Source organism: Chrysoperla carnea, chromosome 5 (assembly GCF_905475395.1).
Source record: "Chrysoperla carnea chromosome 5, inChrCarn1.1, whole genome shotgun sequence".
NCBI classification, from domain to species: domain Eukaryota; kingdom Metazoa; phylum Arthropoda; class Insecta; order Neuroptera; family Chrysopidae; genus Chrysoperla; species Chrysoperla carnea.
Genome location: NC_058341.1, coordinates 56,554,704 through 56,569,835, shown reverse-complemented (window position 1 = coordinate 56,569,835; position 15,132 = coordinate 56,554,704). Strand labels below are relative to the sequence as shown.

Below are 15,132 nucleotides of genomic sequence, written 5' to 3'. Positions count from 1 at the left end.
GGTACCTAAAATAAGACTGATGATGATATTTTTAAAAGCTCAAAATTCTTAGAGGCATACTTTTTTGTCTCTAAATTGTGCAATTACAAAAATTTTGGTTTTTTCGAGACTTAAAAAATTCCATTTCATATGTTGTGACTGCAGTGTGATCATTTCCTTTCCTCTTCTTTTTGACGATATTTTGATGCAAAATGAAAAAACATTGTATCTTTTCATTTTTTCTCAAAAAAAATTAAATAAAATTCAAACATTTCAAATGCCTTCAAACGCTTGCCTTGTTGCTTTATTCCCTTGTTAATAGAATTTTTCGAGTGTACAGGGTGTCTATTTAATATTTACACACGTTTGTAGTAGCATAATCGTATTTATCAAATTGATAGATTTATTAAATACAAGTTGTTTCAGAAACTATAATAAGGGTTAAATCAAGAGTCTCCACAAGTGATTCATTAAATAATTTTAAGTAACTCACTTGAGTTCCGAAATAAAGTATGTAAGTACTTTACAAACTAAAGAATTAAATTTTAGTTTCATTACAAAGTTACAGTTCGAACATGGGTAAAATATAGCACGAGCATAAAATGTGACGTTCAAACAACTAATTTGCGAGTAGGTGATTAAAGGTTAGACCAAACAGAAACCGATTTGACCAAGCCCTAAAAACCTTCTGAACAACTTGAATTCTTAGAATAATAATTAGAAAAATTTTGTTATTTTCTTTCGTTAAATTACAAATTGCATTTGTTAATTTAGAAAAAAAAATGGACGTGATTATTTTTAAATTAATAATTAGTGAGTAAAAACAATAATTGATTAATTCTTTGTTGTTAGCTTGCAAGTTACGATTACATTTCTTTTTCCAAATCAAATTCGTGCTTATCGTGTAATTATAGAAAAGAAGTTTGCTCATACAAATAATTATTACAAACTCATTATCTCAAACAAATGTTACCATTCGTCTCAATAAATAAATAAAACACATCACATTCTAAAGTGCTCAATAGACATTCAATATTTTTGCTTCTTAATTTGATGAAAAAAGGTTTTTTGGAAGCTCTTAAACGAACCATTAGGAAGAATTTCAATGCATGTAAAAACATCAAAAAGAATTGCTTCTTTAAGAAGTCAGTACTGGTTTGGAAGTGAAACCACGGCTCTTGAGGTTAAATAACAGCCTTTTGTGATTAGAAGGAATCGGAATTTTAGTGGACATTATAACCAGAATATTGCTACCATTTCATTAATACATTTCAAAAATATTTGTGCCACTTATCATGTCTTTGTCACGGCTGTGAATACCAGTTAATGTCAATACTTCTGAGAAGTGGCTATTAACAGAAGCAAAAATATTGAACATCTATGGAACATAGAAATACATATCATTTTATATCAATATTTACTCTTTAGTTGTTAACACAGATGGCAGCAACATTCATTTTGTAAGAATTATATTAGAAAAGAAATTTCTTAAATCATGAAAAAATTAAATGAATATTCGTTTATTCAATCAATATATTATCACCTACGCCAGGAACTCCACTTGAATCGCTACGAGGAAGAACATGCCCCAATAATCCACTATTTAAAAAAAATATCAAAAACTGTAGAAAAAGTATTACAAAAATACCGCAGCGGTGTCTTTTGGTGACATCTCAATAATGATTTTCAATATGGCAATTTAACAACGATAGAAAGTTTTTGGTTGAATAAACGAAAGTACATCAAATGATGAGTTGTTAGCATTATAATTAATTTTCTTCGTGATTTTAAATGATTTTTACATTAAAAAATAGGTCTTTAGAAAAGTACTAAAAAAAAATTTACGCACAATATTTAATCGTGGTTTCAAGAAATCGTTTATTCAATAAATCTTAAAATAAATTGAAAGTTAAGAGTTTTTGGACTAGGTCAAAATTTGGAGACTGATTTTCAAACAATTGATCATTTAAATTCATGAATAGAATGAAAATTTAAAAATCAGTATTGATTCTAAAAAATTAAACAAATAATTTTTAGGAAAAAAATTTTCGAAAAGAGAAATTTAAAATTTTGATATTTGTACTTTTGTACGCTTTTTTGATCTGATAATAAAAAAATATTAATATAAATGTTTTATGAGTAAAATATAATTCCAAATCACCTATCCTAACTTGGTTACAAGAATCAATTTTTAAACTTCCTTATTGATTTCAAATTTTCCGTATTAAAAAATTTGATGCATAAAGTAAATTTGACCCAAATGTTACAAAAATTGGGTTCATTTGACGTTGTACAAGTATTTTTTATGACATCTCTCGAAATTTTATATATTTTTAAAGATTTTCGGTGAATCTCTCGAAGAAAGGAATAGTATGGTGGCTACTGTTTTTCTAGAAGGAAATTCCCTTACTTTTCCATTTTTTCCAGTTGAATATTTCAAAAATTCCCGTACCAATTTAGTATCTTTCAATTACTTTAAGGATATACGAGCGCCAGGGCAATTTTGGATAAAAGATTTGATTTTTTTTATATAAAGTTTGGCTAAGTTTAAATCAGTTCTGAAAATTTTAGTGGGAGGGGGGGGGGGAGTTTTACAAATAACGTGCATGAAAATCTTATTACTAAATGTGACTCAAGATATTACAATTCCAGGTTTTCCAGAAATGTAGCCATCATGTATAGAGGTAGGTAAATATCATATTATCCTTTCTGAAATGAAACGGGATAAAAAGAAAAAGAAAATTATCTTAAAACGTTAAAAAATTTTAATACTGAAATAAATCAACTTTCAACTGTATTAAGTACATTTTGCATCAACATAGCCACAGTCATGGGTCCAACACCCCCAGGAACTGGTGTAATATGGCCTGCCACTTTCGAAACCCCTTAAAATACGAAATAAAAATAATTTCAAATGCCAAAAATCAAAATTCGTGTATTACCTTCGAAATTGACATCTCCTACAAGCTTAAAAGTGCCATTTTCGTTTTGTATTCGAGTAATTCCAACATCAATAATACAAGCTCCAGGTTTAACTATATCCGCTGTTATTAAATTTGGAACACCCGTTGCCGATATTATAATATCGGCTAATTTACATAAATCACTTAGCTGGGATCGTGATGTATTTCGATTACATATACTAACTGTGGCGTCTAAGCCCCATTTTGTTTTTTTACTATCCGCTTGTAGTAGTAAAGCAATTGGTAGCCCTACATTTTTCGATCGGCCACAAACCACGGCTGTTTTCCCCAGTGTTTGGATGTTGGATCTGAAAATACAGTATCGAATTAATTTCAGAGCTTTAAAAAGTTATTGATGAAACAAACCTTTTTAAAATTTCAACAACCGCAAGTGGTGTACAAGCTTTAATCGAATTTTCTATATCGTAAAACATTTTTCCCGCATTTTGGTAATGAAAACCATCAACATCCTTATTGGGATTAATTATATTACAAATTAATTTTTTGTCGATATGATTCGGTAAAGGTAATTGGACCAGAATTCCATTAACGTTTGCATCCGTGTTTAAATCTTTAATACACGAAATTAAATCTTTTTCGGAAACGTTTTCGTTAAAATTAATTACTTTAGAATCAATTCCTACGTATTTTGCTGCGGCTAACTTATTCTTAATATATGTTTCGCTAGCTGCGTTATTTCCAACTTGAATTACAGTTAATTGTGGTACTTTTAAACCATTTTTCTGTCGATAATCAAGTTTTGCTTTGATTTCATTTTGAACTTGTTTAGAAATTCGCTTTCCATCGAGTAATACTGCTGAAAATCTATCAATTTTTACTGATTTTTCATGAAATTAAGTAACAATTTTTACAATACCTATGAAAATTTATTTGAATCTGTCGACATTTTAAGTAATTTTTAAGCGAATTGGCAATCATATTCATAAATACTGTTTACTTGGGGGACTTCTGATTATAGACATATAACACGCGTTATTCTAATTAAAACTAATATCAATAATTATATTCATTAGCATTTTTATTATTAAGATTTATGACTAATTAGCATTTTGAGCACAAGCAGCAAAAATTTTGAACATTTGATTGTCAATTGTTTTACTCAGCTGATATTTATAAACATTACAAGGCATGGAGCATGGAGGTTATAAAGAAGGAGAACGATCGCTATAGAAAATATTGTCCCCAAAATATGGACAAAATAAGTGAGGCGCTGGGATCGCTAAGTTGTCTCATTAAAAGCGGGCTGTTAGCGCTAATTTCAAATGATCTATCAACGTTTAATATACGTGTATATAATATAATTCAAAGGAAAAAAAAAAGCAAATAATGAAATTATTATTATTATTTACTAATGAATAAATTATAAATTATCTATTCTACTTTATAAATTTGAATGGCACTAACTTCATCTACTTGTACTCATAAACAGCTAACTTCGCAGATACTACTTACCAACGACAGCGCAGCTGGTGGCTGAAAAAGGAACTATAAATTCTACAAATTTTCAGGGACGCGCTAATGCTTTAGCGCGTAGCGATCGTTCTCCTTCTCTCTAACCTCCATGTTACAAGGCACGTCTTTGATCAGTGGCGCCTTCTATACAAATTTTTCTTAAGCAGAGATTCGACTAATTTATAAAAGTGCAAAAATTAAGAAAGCAAGCAATATTAATATTCTGTGATTTAAACCTAGGCTAAAATTTTTTACATCAAGAATAAAAATCCCTTACGCTTTATTTTATCCAGGTATGATTGAACATTTAGCATCGAAGAATTAAATGAAAAATACAATTTTTAAAACAATAAATAAGAATTTATTTAATAAAATCTCAATTACAAAAAACACAATTATTTTCCTAAATAATTAACACAGATACAACTTGAAATTTTGAACTATATTTACTGCCGTTTTTTGGTACTTTTTATAGCTTTTTGTTGCTTTGTAGTTTGGGAACCAGGGAACCATGTGGTCATTATTTCCGACATTTCAGGCATCTCAAATTTACCAGTAAGACTACCAAACTGTTCCATTTCTTTCTTTGTTTCTGGATCACTCATCATCTTTGGCAAGATCATAATTAAAACTAATGGTAGAACCATCATCAACACCATTGGATTAAATAAGAAATCGGTGACACGCCATTGTTCACGAACTTGGAAATATCGCATACGACCCATAGGTTTCATTTTCAAAGGATATGGCACTTGAATAACTTGTGATGTTTGAATGTAGTTAACTTTTCGTGCACGATATTTACCCTTGGAATTAATTTCAACGCGAACAGGTTCGTATCCATAATCGGGATTCACTACTTCCAAAATATACGAACCTCCAGGTACATTATGTATCACAAATGTTCCATCTTCTTTAATAAATCCCAAATATTCTCCTCCATTCACCATTAATTTTGTATTAACTTGCCAATTTGCTGGTGTTAATGGAATATCAGGTGGAAATACTTTTCCCTCAATTGTATAACGTGTTTGATCGTATTCATCTTCAGAGCTGATTTCCGTAGAATGCCCTTGTACACTTACGAAAAATATACAACCTAATATTAATAATTTACGATGAAACATTTTTTTGGAAATGACACAAGTGGTTTTTATTTTACTAAAGATTAATTTTAATTGTCACTTGTCAAGTTACCCTCCCTGTAATTTTTGTAAGAACTAATTTCAAATTAAAGCGGCATTTACTTTTATTCTCAAACTTGTAAAATTGCTTGCCTATATTTAAGAAGTTTTTAAAATTCTCTGGAAATGAAAATGTAAATGTTGAGTTAATTCATTTAAATGAAAAAAGATAATTATTTAAATATGTCTATTTTTCTGACCATTTTTATTTCAAATGTTAAAATATATATTGAAAATGTTGAATTTAAAATTAATGCTATTTTACAGTTGAAAAAAAAAACTGAAATCAAAATAATTATACCTATTTGTACTTTTGATTTCAGTTTTATTTTTATTTTCAGGATGTAATCGTATATTTTGAAAAATTATATTTGAAAAAAAAGATACTTGTTATACTAGTTTTAGATTTTGTATAGTATATTTCATATAGCTTGCAAACCAATACAATTAGTGACAAACTTTTTTGGCTTTAATACATTAATCTCAATATGTGTACCAGCCTGTTTGGCTCATGTAAAGTACCTACGCAAGAACAGTTTTAACTTCCTGGTTGAATGTTGAGATACCAAGAGTGGGAAAATCTATTTGGCAGTTGGCTAGGTAAATGCGAAATATGACCTTGCACGATTAGATAGGAAAATGGCTTTCTGCGAAAATTTTTCAAGCCACCCTCAAAATGTTCTTCGGATCGTTCTGATCAAAAGCCCTCACGAACACCAAACGCACCAACTAACAAGACAACACAACACAATACAACCATAGGCAAGCACTTACATACCACACATGGTAGTATACAAAACTATAATATGTGTGTAGCTTTGATCGCACGTAGCTCAAAAACTACTCGTTAAAAAATTTTGCTGCTGTGAGAGCTTTTGTTCAGAAAGACCCGAAGAACATTTTGGGGATGGTTTTAAAAAGTTTCACAGAAAGCCATTTTCCTATCTAATCTGCGGGGTCTTTTGATACTCGATCATCAATTTTCCAAATTTTATGGAAAACAACTGCCAATAATTTTTCTCAGTTTCAGAACAGCCAACTTAATCATGATGCACGATTTGCAAACTTTTATATCATCCAAGAACAATTATTTGGTCAGTACTCAAAAACGGCGAAAATTGTATAAAAGGTTAATTGACTTTAGCATGCTTTTAAAAGCTGTAATTTGGCTGGAAACCAGTACAATCTCTTATAACCCACATTTCGAACTTTCTCTTCTTACAGGGGTTATAAATATCAAAATTCCAACAGAGTGTTGTATGGTATCTGGCCCATGGATTGCTTCATCAACCACCTCTGGGATTTTTGAATGTCCCTTCATAATACAAGCGCCGAAAGTAATAATATTTTCCTTAGTGCAGAAAAGAATTTTCGCAAACTCATGCGAAAATTATAGCTCTAGTATGCCGAAATATTGACTTTAGCGCATTGGGACAATAATTGGTTATTTTAAAACTGTTATTCCACGCTTGAAAATCAACCTTTCGACGCTGGCTTTTTAACTTTTTCAAGTTCAATTTATTTGAAATACACTTTTATAATAGTTTTTGTATTATATTTTGTATATTGTATTGTTTGCTATGTTGGCGGCATTGTAAAATGTATTCACTCAGTTTGTGATCCGTGTCTCGCCAGTTGCGAGTTAACGGTTGTACAGACAGTGTGGTAAGGTGTGTTCAAGTGTTTATATGTTAAGTGTGTATGTATACTAACCGATACTTTTACCACACATATTTACGAAATAATGTTTTTAGTAAATAAATAAAAGTTTTAAAAATTTACTTTTTTTAAAATAGTGTAAATAGTGCAGTTTTTTTGAAACACACGCTTTTGGATTTATCAACTTTGTGCAAAACCAAAAAAGTGAATTTTTATGTTGCTTTTAAAAGTGTATAAACAAATTCAAAACAATTAAATTACAGGTGAGTTTTTTTAATGATAATTTCCATTCTGGGCGTCAACCAATAAGAAAGCCACGCAAACTATGGTTTTTAAAACTATCAAAACTTTTTAAAAGTTTATGTTTTTCATACTTTAACAAAGTTTTGAATTAATTTTTGCTACTTTTCACCTGTTTTTTAAGTTTTTATAACTTTTAGAAAACTTTTTTTAATAAGTTGTTTATGGTATGCACTCTTTAATTTGATGACTCAGTCCAAGTAATGTTTGACTCATAATTTTTAATTTAGCTTAATTATGATGTGATTCGGTGGATTTAAGGTGGAGATTTTTTTTCTTAATTTTCAAGGTGTGAAAATGTACCAGAAAACTTTTATGTATTTACTTTAGTTAGTTTCTTTAGGTTAAGATAATAAAGGCTTGGTGTATTTTTGTTTACAATGCATTACACCTGTAATTACTGTACCCGCTCTCAGGTGTAAAAAGGGTTAAACACGTTTTTGTATAGATAGGGGATGTTTTTTTCGCTGTAATTGAATATTAATTAAGTTTTGTAAATATTTAAAATATTTTTAATACTTGTAGGGTTTCCTTTTCTAAAACAAAAAGGATTTTGCAACCTTTGACATCGTTTCTGTTATTTTTAAATGATTGTGTTTCAAAGGAAATCGTAAAAGATGTTAATAACGTTATTAATGTTTATTAGAGATTTGAGACGTTTTAAAGCCGAAAATATAAAAAATATTGTAGGTTGGAAATAATTGTGGCTGTGAGGGTGCAAAGCATTACAGTTATTGGGAGAAACTTTTTCTTAAAATTTTTGGAATTAAATGTTAAAAAGAAATAAAAAAAACAGGAAATGATTTTTATTCAAAGTTACTACATTTGTCTTTCTGAAAAAAAATATATTAGAAATTATTCCGCCCTCGTGGCTGGCGCCTTACGTTTCGACTGAATATAATAGTAAACCCGGTAAAATCCGTCATTTAGCATAAATATTTTTCGGATGGAAAATTTTTGCAAGATCCCGTTTTAAAAATGCTTTTGATCATAAAATATTGTTTAAACAAGTTTTTTTCAATGCACGTTAGAGTTCCGTTCCATACCATGTAATTCAAACAAACATGCGTTAGAAAAAGCGTAAGTTCAATTCGACGCTCGTGTGAGCTTAGTCTTGTACTTATTTCATTTAATTTCTACGTTAAAAGTTTGTTAAAAATCAACGTGCGTTAAAATTGACGTTCGTGTGACCCAAGCTTCAATAATTTGCACGTATAAATTTGATTGGAATGTATTTTATGACCTTAACTGTACAAAATAAAAAAAAAGTTTTTAATATCGATTTTATTAATTTGAATTCAACAAGCCTTATTGAAAAGGATTACATAATGCAATAAAAAGTATCATTCCTTATTTGCTTCATTCAAAACACCCCCTCTTAAAATATAAAATTGTTTTTTCATATATGTATGTATTATAGTTTTTTTCCAATTAAAAAAGTTCCATTTTTTTATGGAAAATACTCAAAGACTTTTTATATCCTGTTATATATCCTGAAATATATATCAAAGTATACTAATTTTTGTCCTAAGTTTATAACGCATAGAAATAATTTGTTCATTCCTGTCTGCCCGTCTATTTGGTACATGATTATTCAAAAACGAAAAGAGATATCGAGCTGAAATTTTTCTGGCTTGTATAGGACGTAAAAGTGAGTTTCAGTTCGTAAATGAGCAAGATAGGTCAATTGGGTTTGGATCCATGGGACCTATCTTGTAAGTCGTAAGAGATAGATCAAAAATTTAAATGTAAAAGTTGTTCCTTATAAAAAAAACAACAACTTTTATTTGAAAACTATTTTTTCTAAATGTCATTGTTTTTCCGTGAGATCGAAAATTAGGACAAAATTTTGGTATCCATTTTCGCCAAAACTATAAAAGATAAGGAGTTGAAAATTTGTAGAAAGCTTCAACTAGTGGCCTTGAAATTAAAATACTTAGAAATTATTTTCGAAAACAAAACAAACATAATTGTGTTGGTTTTTAAAACTTTTCTAATAAACGCAAGCACTGACATCCAACGCTTTCTATACAGGATATTTCAACAATTAACTCTAACTAGTGAATTGTTTGTTTTCACTTGTTTTAATATAAAATTGGTATTATTTTTTTGACTACAAATTTTTGGAATTAAATTTTGATTTTTGATAAAAAATTATACGTAAAAATATATTTCAAAGAATTGGAAGATATATAATTTTTCTTCAAAAAATATTGACCCCCAAATTTTGAAGTGGATTAAATTTTTTTTTCTTCATCTAGCACTATTATAATAACTTCTATTTTTTCATTTATTTTATTTTTTTGAAAATAGTTAATAAAAGCTAAAAGTTACATCTGTTCAAATATAAAATTCCGTATAATAAGGTATTTAGGCTGCTATAGTGTACATACTTTGTTAGGCTATTAAATTTGAACAATTGTGTCCTGATTTGTTATAGAATTGAAGAGAAGAGCCCTATTTATAAGTGATAATATTCGTCTGTGTTGACTGTAGATACTGAGAAAACCGAGAAATTATTATTGCTATTGAAGTAGAGTATATATTCAATTATTGGGTTAAAATGTTGGAATAATATTAGATATTGTTATTCGGCTATTAAAATATATGTTAAAATCGTTCTCTTTATTATTACAGTAAAATATACAGGATGTCACACTAGAGAATTTTTCCTTCAAGTACTTTCAGTTTAGTAACTCCCATATTTTTATGTTTTATTTATCTAAGGCAATGATTCTTATTCAAATCATAATTAACTTTTTTTTTTGGATTTTATCGATATCTGATTTTTGGGATTTTATCCGTAGGTACAACTTAACAATATTGTCGTTGTCTCTGATCCTGATATATTTGGGAAATGGAAAACTCAAAAATTTAATGCATTTGACGATTCCAGATGTTTAATACTCGATATATTGCCGAAAATATCTCCAAAATAAAGAGCTTTGTTCAGGACTTCGGATAGTGGCGATTTTTTGTAAGGGTAACAAAATTTCAAAAAAAATGGAAAACATTTTTTTTCTCTCCAGTTGCAATAAAACTCTATATATAAGATAATTTTGGCACTCAAAAAATGCAAAAATCGGGTTCACTTGATGTTTGGAAAAAATATCTCATAAGAAAAGCTATTTCTGGAATCGATTTCAGAGTATTACTTCAAACGTATAAGTAAACACAAAAAAGTTCAAGTAAAAATCACAAAAATTTCTATTTGAATAAAAATTTAATGTTCGAGGTAATAATTAGTACTTTGAAATCCACGATTGTTTAACGATTTAACGATTTAAGTATGATTTTAATTTTTATGAAATACAAAATTTGGGGAAAAGCATGTAAAATATACTGGAAAATTGGGAATCATCAGGGAATTTTGAAAATTGATTCCTGCGACCACTATTATTTTTTTTCTATTAAAGTGATTCAAATAGCTAAGAGTTTGGCAATATTTCTTATATCATCATAGTTTGGGAAAATCAGTAAGTAATGATGTTAAGCAGTCAATATGGCAGTCATAAGCAGTCGTAACTCTTTTACTTAATATAAAATATTTTAGAGGCACTCAATTTAAAATATAAAGTATGATTCATGTATGAGTTAATCATAGAAATAATAATTTTTTACTTTTTAGTACAATAAAAGCTTGTTCTTCAAAAAGTATTAATTTAATTTAAAACTATAAAAGACATTGTTATCAAATATGGTGGAAACGATGAGAAATCAGATCATACTTACCATGCAAGCGCATTGTCATCCGATTTACATATGTTATTCGTATTGTTCTCAGCAAAGAGTTTGATTTGATACATCATGGAAGTGCATAAATGATTTAGAATGACGTCATTTAGGTGATCATGCATTGTCACCCAAGCTAAATGTGTAAAACTCCTTGGAAATTCAATTGCAAAATTTGATCCAAACATACATACATACAAACATTGCAAGTTAAATAAATCATCAGCAGTAGTCTATGGAATTACCAAACCATTAAAAGAGTAGGCTAGTTTGAATTAAGCAGTGCAACAGTATTGTAGTAACTTACTATGGTTTCTTAATATGCATCTATTTATTGAACGCCTGTTGAAACCCAATTTGAACCTTTTATCGTAGTTCTATTTTAAGGCAAAGGTTGTCGCATGGTAAAAATATTTTCCCAATATTTCCTCATTTTTGATTCAGATAGCTGGAGTCCATTTTTTTAACCGATTCTCACTCTGCAAAAGAACATAAATTTGATTATGCTTTTAAAATTAAATTATATCAAACCACATGCTAATTTGTCCGATATTTTCACGATTTATTTCATTTCCAACTTGACAAGCAGATGTTATTACCTATAAATCCAAAACACATATATTTTAATCGGTATACTAATGTCCACGAGAGTAAGTAAGTGGTACGGGGTTGTACACCCATTAAAATACATATTCAATGATTTGAGGGGTTTTACGTAAAAATGCATTTTATTTTGTAATAAATTTATTCTATTATACCTATATTGTCCAGTTTTTATTATTGTACGAAGGGGGAGAGTTAGCAGAGCAACACTACAGCCCTATTTGATATCATAAATTTTATAAAACTAAACCAAAATGTGATATGTACTTTAGATTAAATTGTTTCATAATTATACCGGGTGTCCCCCCTTTGTTATCATTTCATTTAAATAATGTTCATATTAAGAGGGTGTTGATTTGTAGCGTCGATTAAATTTAATTATCTTCAAAATGTCTAATTGTACTTTATTTTTGAATGTAAAATATGAGATCTGATATGTCACAAAATTCTTAACTATGTTCGTAAACGAGAGGGGTCGTCTCAAATGTTTCATATGAGCCTGTCATTCACATAGCAAGATGTTTCGTAATTAATCGAATCAAAGAATGGCTACGACAAGCCCATCTTAATTACTGGGACTTTGCGCAGGGAAGCGAAGCTGTGTATAACCAGACCATTCCACTGTGCTCGCCTGAAACTTACTAGAGCACAGTTGGAAGAGTGGTGGGACTCTTGACAAGACACTGTCGATGGAACTATCACCTTCATAACATGGGGATGGGGATATAGAGCCATGACATGACAATCTAGCGATCCTACTTGTAGGCCTGTGTGGAGGATGATGAAAGCTTGAATTTCTGTCCCGAAACTTTAAATACATCACTCCTGGGAGAGATCTTGGCGCGGAATCTATCTGATTTCTGGAAGGCTAAAGAAGACCCCTTGGTCCAGGTGCTAGGGACCCATTAGCGGTACCCTTCTTATGTTTTTATTATTATTATATACATTTGTTGAATGAATTTTCAACCAGAAAAATTTCCCTTCGAAATTTTCCTCCCCTTAAGTTTCCTGAATATGCACAATAAACCAATAACTCGAAGCTATTTAAACATTGCCAACTTTTATCGGGAAGTGTTTAACGGTTCCGGTTTAGAATAGTTTCGGAGAAAATCGATTAACACCTCAAAAATCTTGAAAATGGTTATTTTCTTTTTATTTAGAAACTATATATGACATTGGTGCATGAAAATTTGAATAGTATTTCGTAATTGTAACGAGATAATTGTATTTTTTCCTGTTAAAATCGAATAATTTTTGGTAAGATAAATTTTCGGGCTCCCGATTACTACTCTGAATATTATCAGATGAGATTTGTATGCAAATATGCACAATAAACCAACATTATTTTATTTTTTATATGTTCGGGGAAAAAGAGGAAGTCTTAATTGCGTACCCCTGTCTGAAATTTGTCCCATTTTCAAATTCTACGTTCTTTGGAACACCAAGGCGACAAAACCCTCCAATTTAGACAGGAAAGGGATTCAATTTTTTTTACTCAACTGCCATCTATCCTGAAAATTTATTCCGGACTCAAAAATGATTACAAAAAGCTGAAAAATATCCCTAAAAACTTTTTTTTTAGGGAGAGGATATCTCTTTTTTAAACAAATCCTTAACAGAAATTCTTTTTAAAATCAGGGTTAAATAATTTGAATATTCTAAAACTTTAATAAAAAGGTTTTAATATTAAACCCTTTCATTATATTAATAAATTTAATATCCGCCTCAAAAGAGTAACAAGCACAATGTTTAGTTAAACTCTTCAAACTAAAAATAAACACGAAAAAACAATAAAATATTTTTAAAATAAAAATAGACTACACGAGTCGAGCCTATAATTTGAGTATTTGTTAAAATTTTAATAATAATTGTTATCGATATTATATTTTTAATCGATAAATCATATGTTTTTGCCAATTTGTACATCTGTTCTTTTTAAAAAGTTTGTATGTTTTTGGGGTGTATACTTTTCAAACTGGGCATTAAATTTATCTGTATTAAATAATCTAAACATATAATCGATGAAACAAAACCGAAAAAGTAGCGTAACCAAGGAATCTAGCCCTTGTTAGTTTATTTTGTTGGAGTTAGTGGAAAATGTTTGTCTGGGTATGCTCATCAAAATCATATTCATCCAAACTTGTGCTTTTTCGATTTACGCCCATAGGGTAGGACAGAAGTATGATTCATACAGAAGTACTCTAATTTCCGGACACCACATCCTTTTTATTTTATATTTAAAAAAAAAAAAAAAAACTTTGTAAATTATGGACAATTCTCAGCAATTTTTGATCCTTTACATTTTTTACCTAACCTCTCCGTGTTTGAGATATAAGCGTTTAAAAAATAAAATTTCGGATTTTCGTCGATAACTCGCCAAAAATATAATATCTAATGGCTTTCAAATCAAATTTTTGCCCGGACTGCTTATATTTAAAAAACGATGAGGTTAGGTAAAAAATGTCAAGGATCAAAAAGTTCTGAAAATTGTCCATAATATAAATTACAATAGTTTTTTTAAATGTAAAATAAAAACAAGTGAAAACAAACAATTGACTGAGTTAATTGTTGAAATACCATGTATAGACAGTGTTGATGAAGCAATCGTTTGTTTTTTGACGTCATGTTAATAAAAAAAGATATCCACTTTTAAATAGCTACACACACACTGATATTCCCATATTAATGCATACTATAAAATTTGCACCTAATAAGCGCCCTCGTGGGTAAACAGTGAAGTTTACAACAAAATTTTTCAAACAAAAGTTGTTTATTTTTTTATAAAGAACATTTTTTACATTTAAACTTTTGTTCTATCTCTAACGGTTTACAAGACCCAATTGACCCATATTGCTCATTTACGAACTTGACCTCAGTTTTTAGGTCCTGAGTACGCTATAAATATTTCATCTTGATATCTCTTTTCGTTTTTGAGTTATCGTGTCCACAGACGGACGGACGGACGGACGGACAACCGGAAATGGACTAATTAGGTGATTCTATGAACACCTATACCAAAATTTTTTTCGTAGCATGAATATTTTTAGGCGTTACAAACATTGGACTAAACTTAATATACTATGCATATTTCATATATACATGGTATAATAATATAGGGTACTTTTGTTTCATCGTATGAGCGTAAATAGAAAAAGCACTAGCTCGCAAGAAAATGATTTTGTTGATTACACCCAGATTAGTTCCTAAAGTAATAAAGCTTTCAGTGTCTTATTATTAAG

General features: G+C 29.5%; 3 protein-coding genes across 3 annotated transcripts in view; 1 reads left to right on the top strand and 2 right to left on the bottom strand.

The window, feature by feature from the left end:
* Positions 1 to 2,721: 2,721 nt before the first annotated feature.
* LOC123300706 (bifunctional methylenetetrahydrofolate dehydrogenase/cyclohydrolase, mitochondrial) lies at positions 2,722 to 4,009 on the bottom strand. Its single transcript, XM_044883327.1, has 4 exons — positions 3,820 to 4,009; positions 3,309 to 3,767; positions 2,922 to 3,250; positions 2,722 to 2,864 (listed from the first exon to the last, which is right to left on the bottom strand). Exons 1-4 carry the CDS (start codon positions 3,885 to 3,887, stop codon positions 2,761 to 2,763), a joined length of 960 nt encoding a protein of 319 aa, XP_044739262.1. The 5' UTR covers positions 3,888 to 4,009; the 3' UTR covers positions 2,722 to 2,760.
* Positions 4,010 to 4,753: 744 nt separating this feature from the next.
* LOC123300494 (ER membrane protein complex subunit 7) lies at positions 4,754 to 5,590 on the bottom strand. The gene has a single exon (XM_044883077.1). It carries the CDS (start codon positions 5,540 to 5,542, stop codon positions 4,862 to 4,864), a length of 681 nt encoding a protein of 226 aa, XP_044739012.1. The 5' UTR covers positions 5,543 to 5,590; the 3' UTR covers positions 4,754 to 4,861.
* Positions 5,591 to 7,381: 1,791 nt separating this feature from the next.
* The window catches only part of LOC123301015 (CD109 antigen), an 83,697-nt gene continuing 75,946 nt past the window's right edge, over positions 7,382 to 15,132 (top strand). Inside the window, exon 1 of the mRNA XM_044883728.1 lies at positions 7,382 to 7,521. The gene's annotated coding sequence lies outside the window, so the exon portion shown is untranslated. The remainder of the gene's footprint in view (positions 7,522 to 15,132) is intronic.

Excerpts from the sequence above, each read along its gene's own strand:
- LOC123300706 (XM_044883327.1), bottom strand. The coding sequence starts at position 3,887 with ATGAATATGATTGCCAATTCGCTTAAAAATTACTTAAAATGTCGACAG. Across the intron at positions 3,768-3,819 it reads ATTCAAATAAATTTTCATAG|ATTTTCAGCAGTATTACTCG; the intron begins GTATTGTAAAAA and ends AAAAATTGATAG. Across the intron at positions 3,251-3,308 it reads GTTGTTGAAATTTTAAAAAG|ATCCAACATCCAAACACTGG; the intron begins GTTTGTTTCATC and ends CTGTATTTTCAG.
- LOC123300494 (XM_044883077.1), bottom strand. The coding sequence starts at position 5,542 with ATGTTTCATCGTAAATTATTAATATTAGGTTGTATATTTTTCGTAAGT.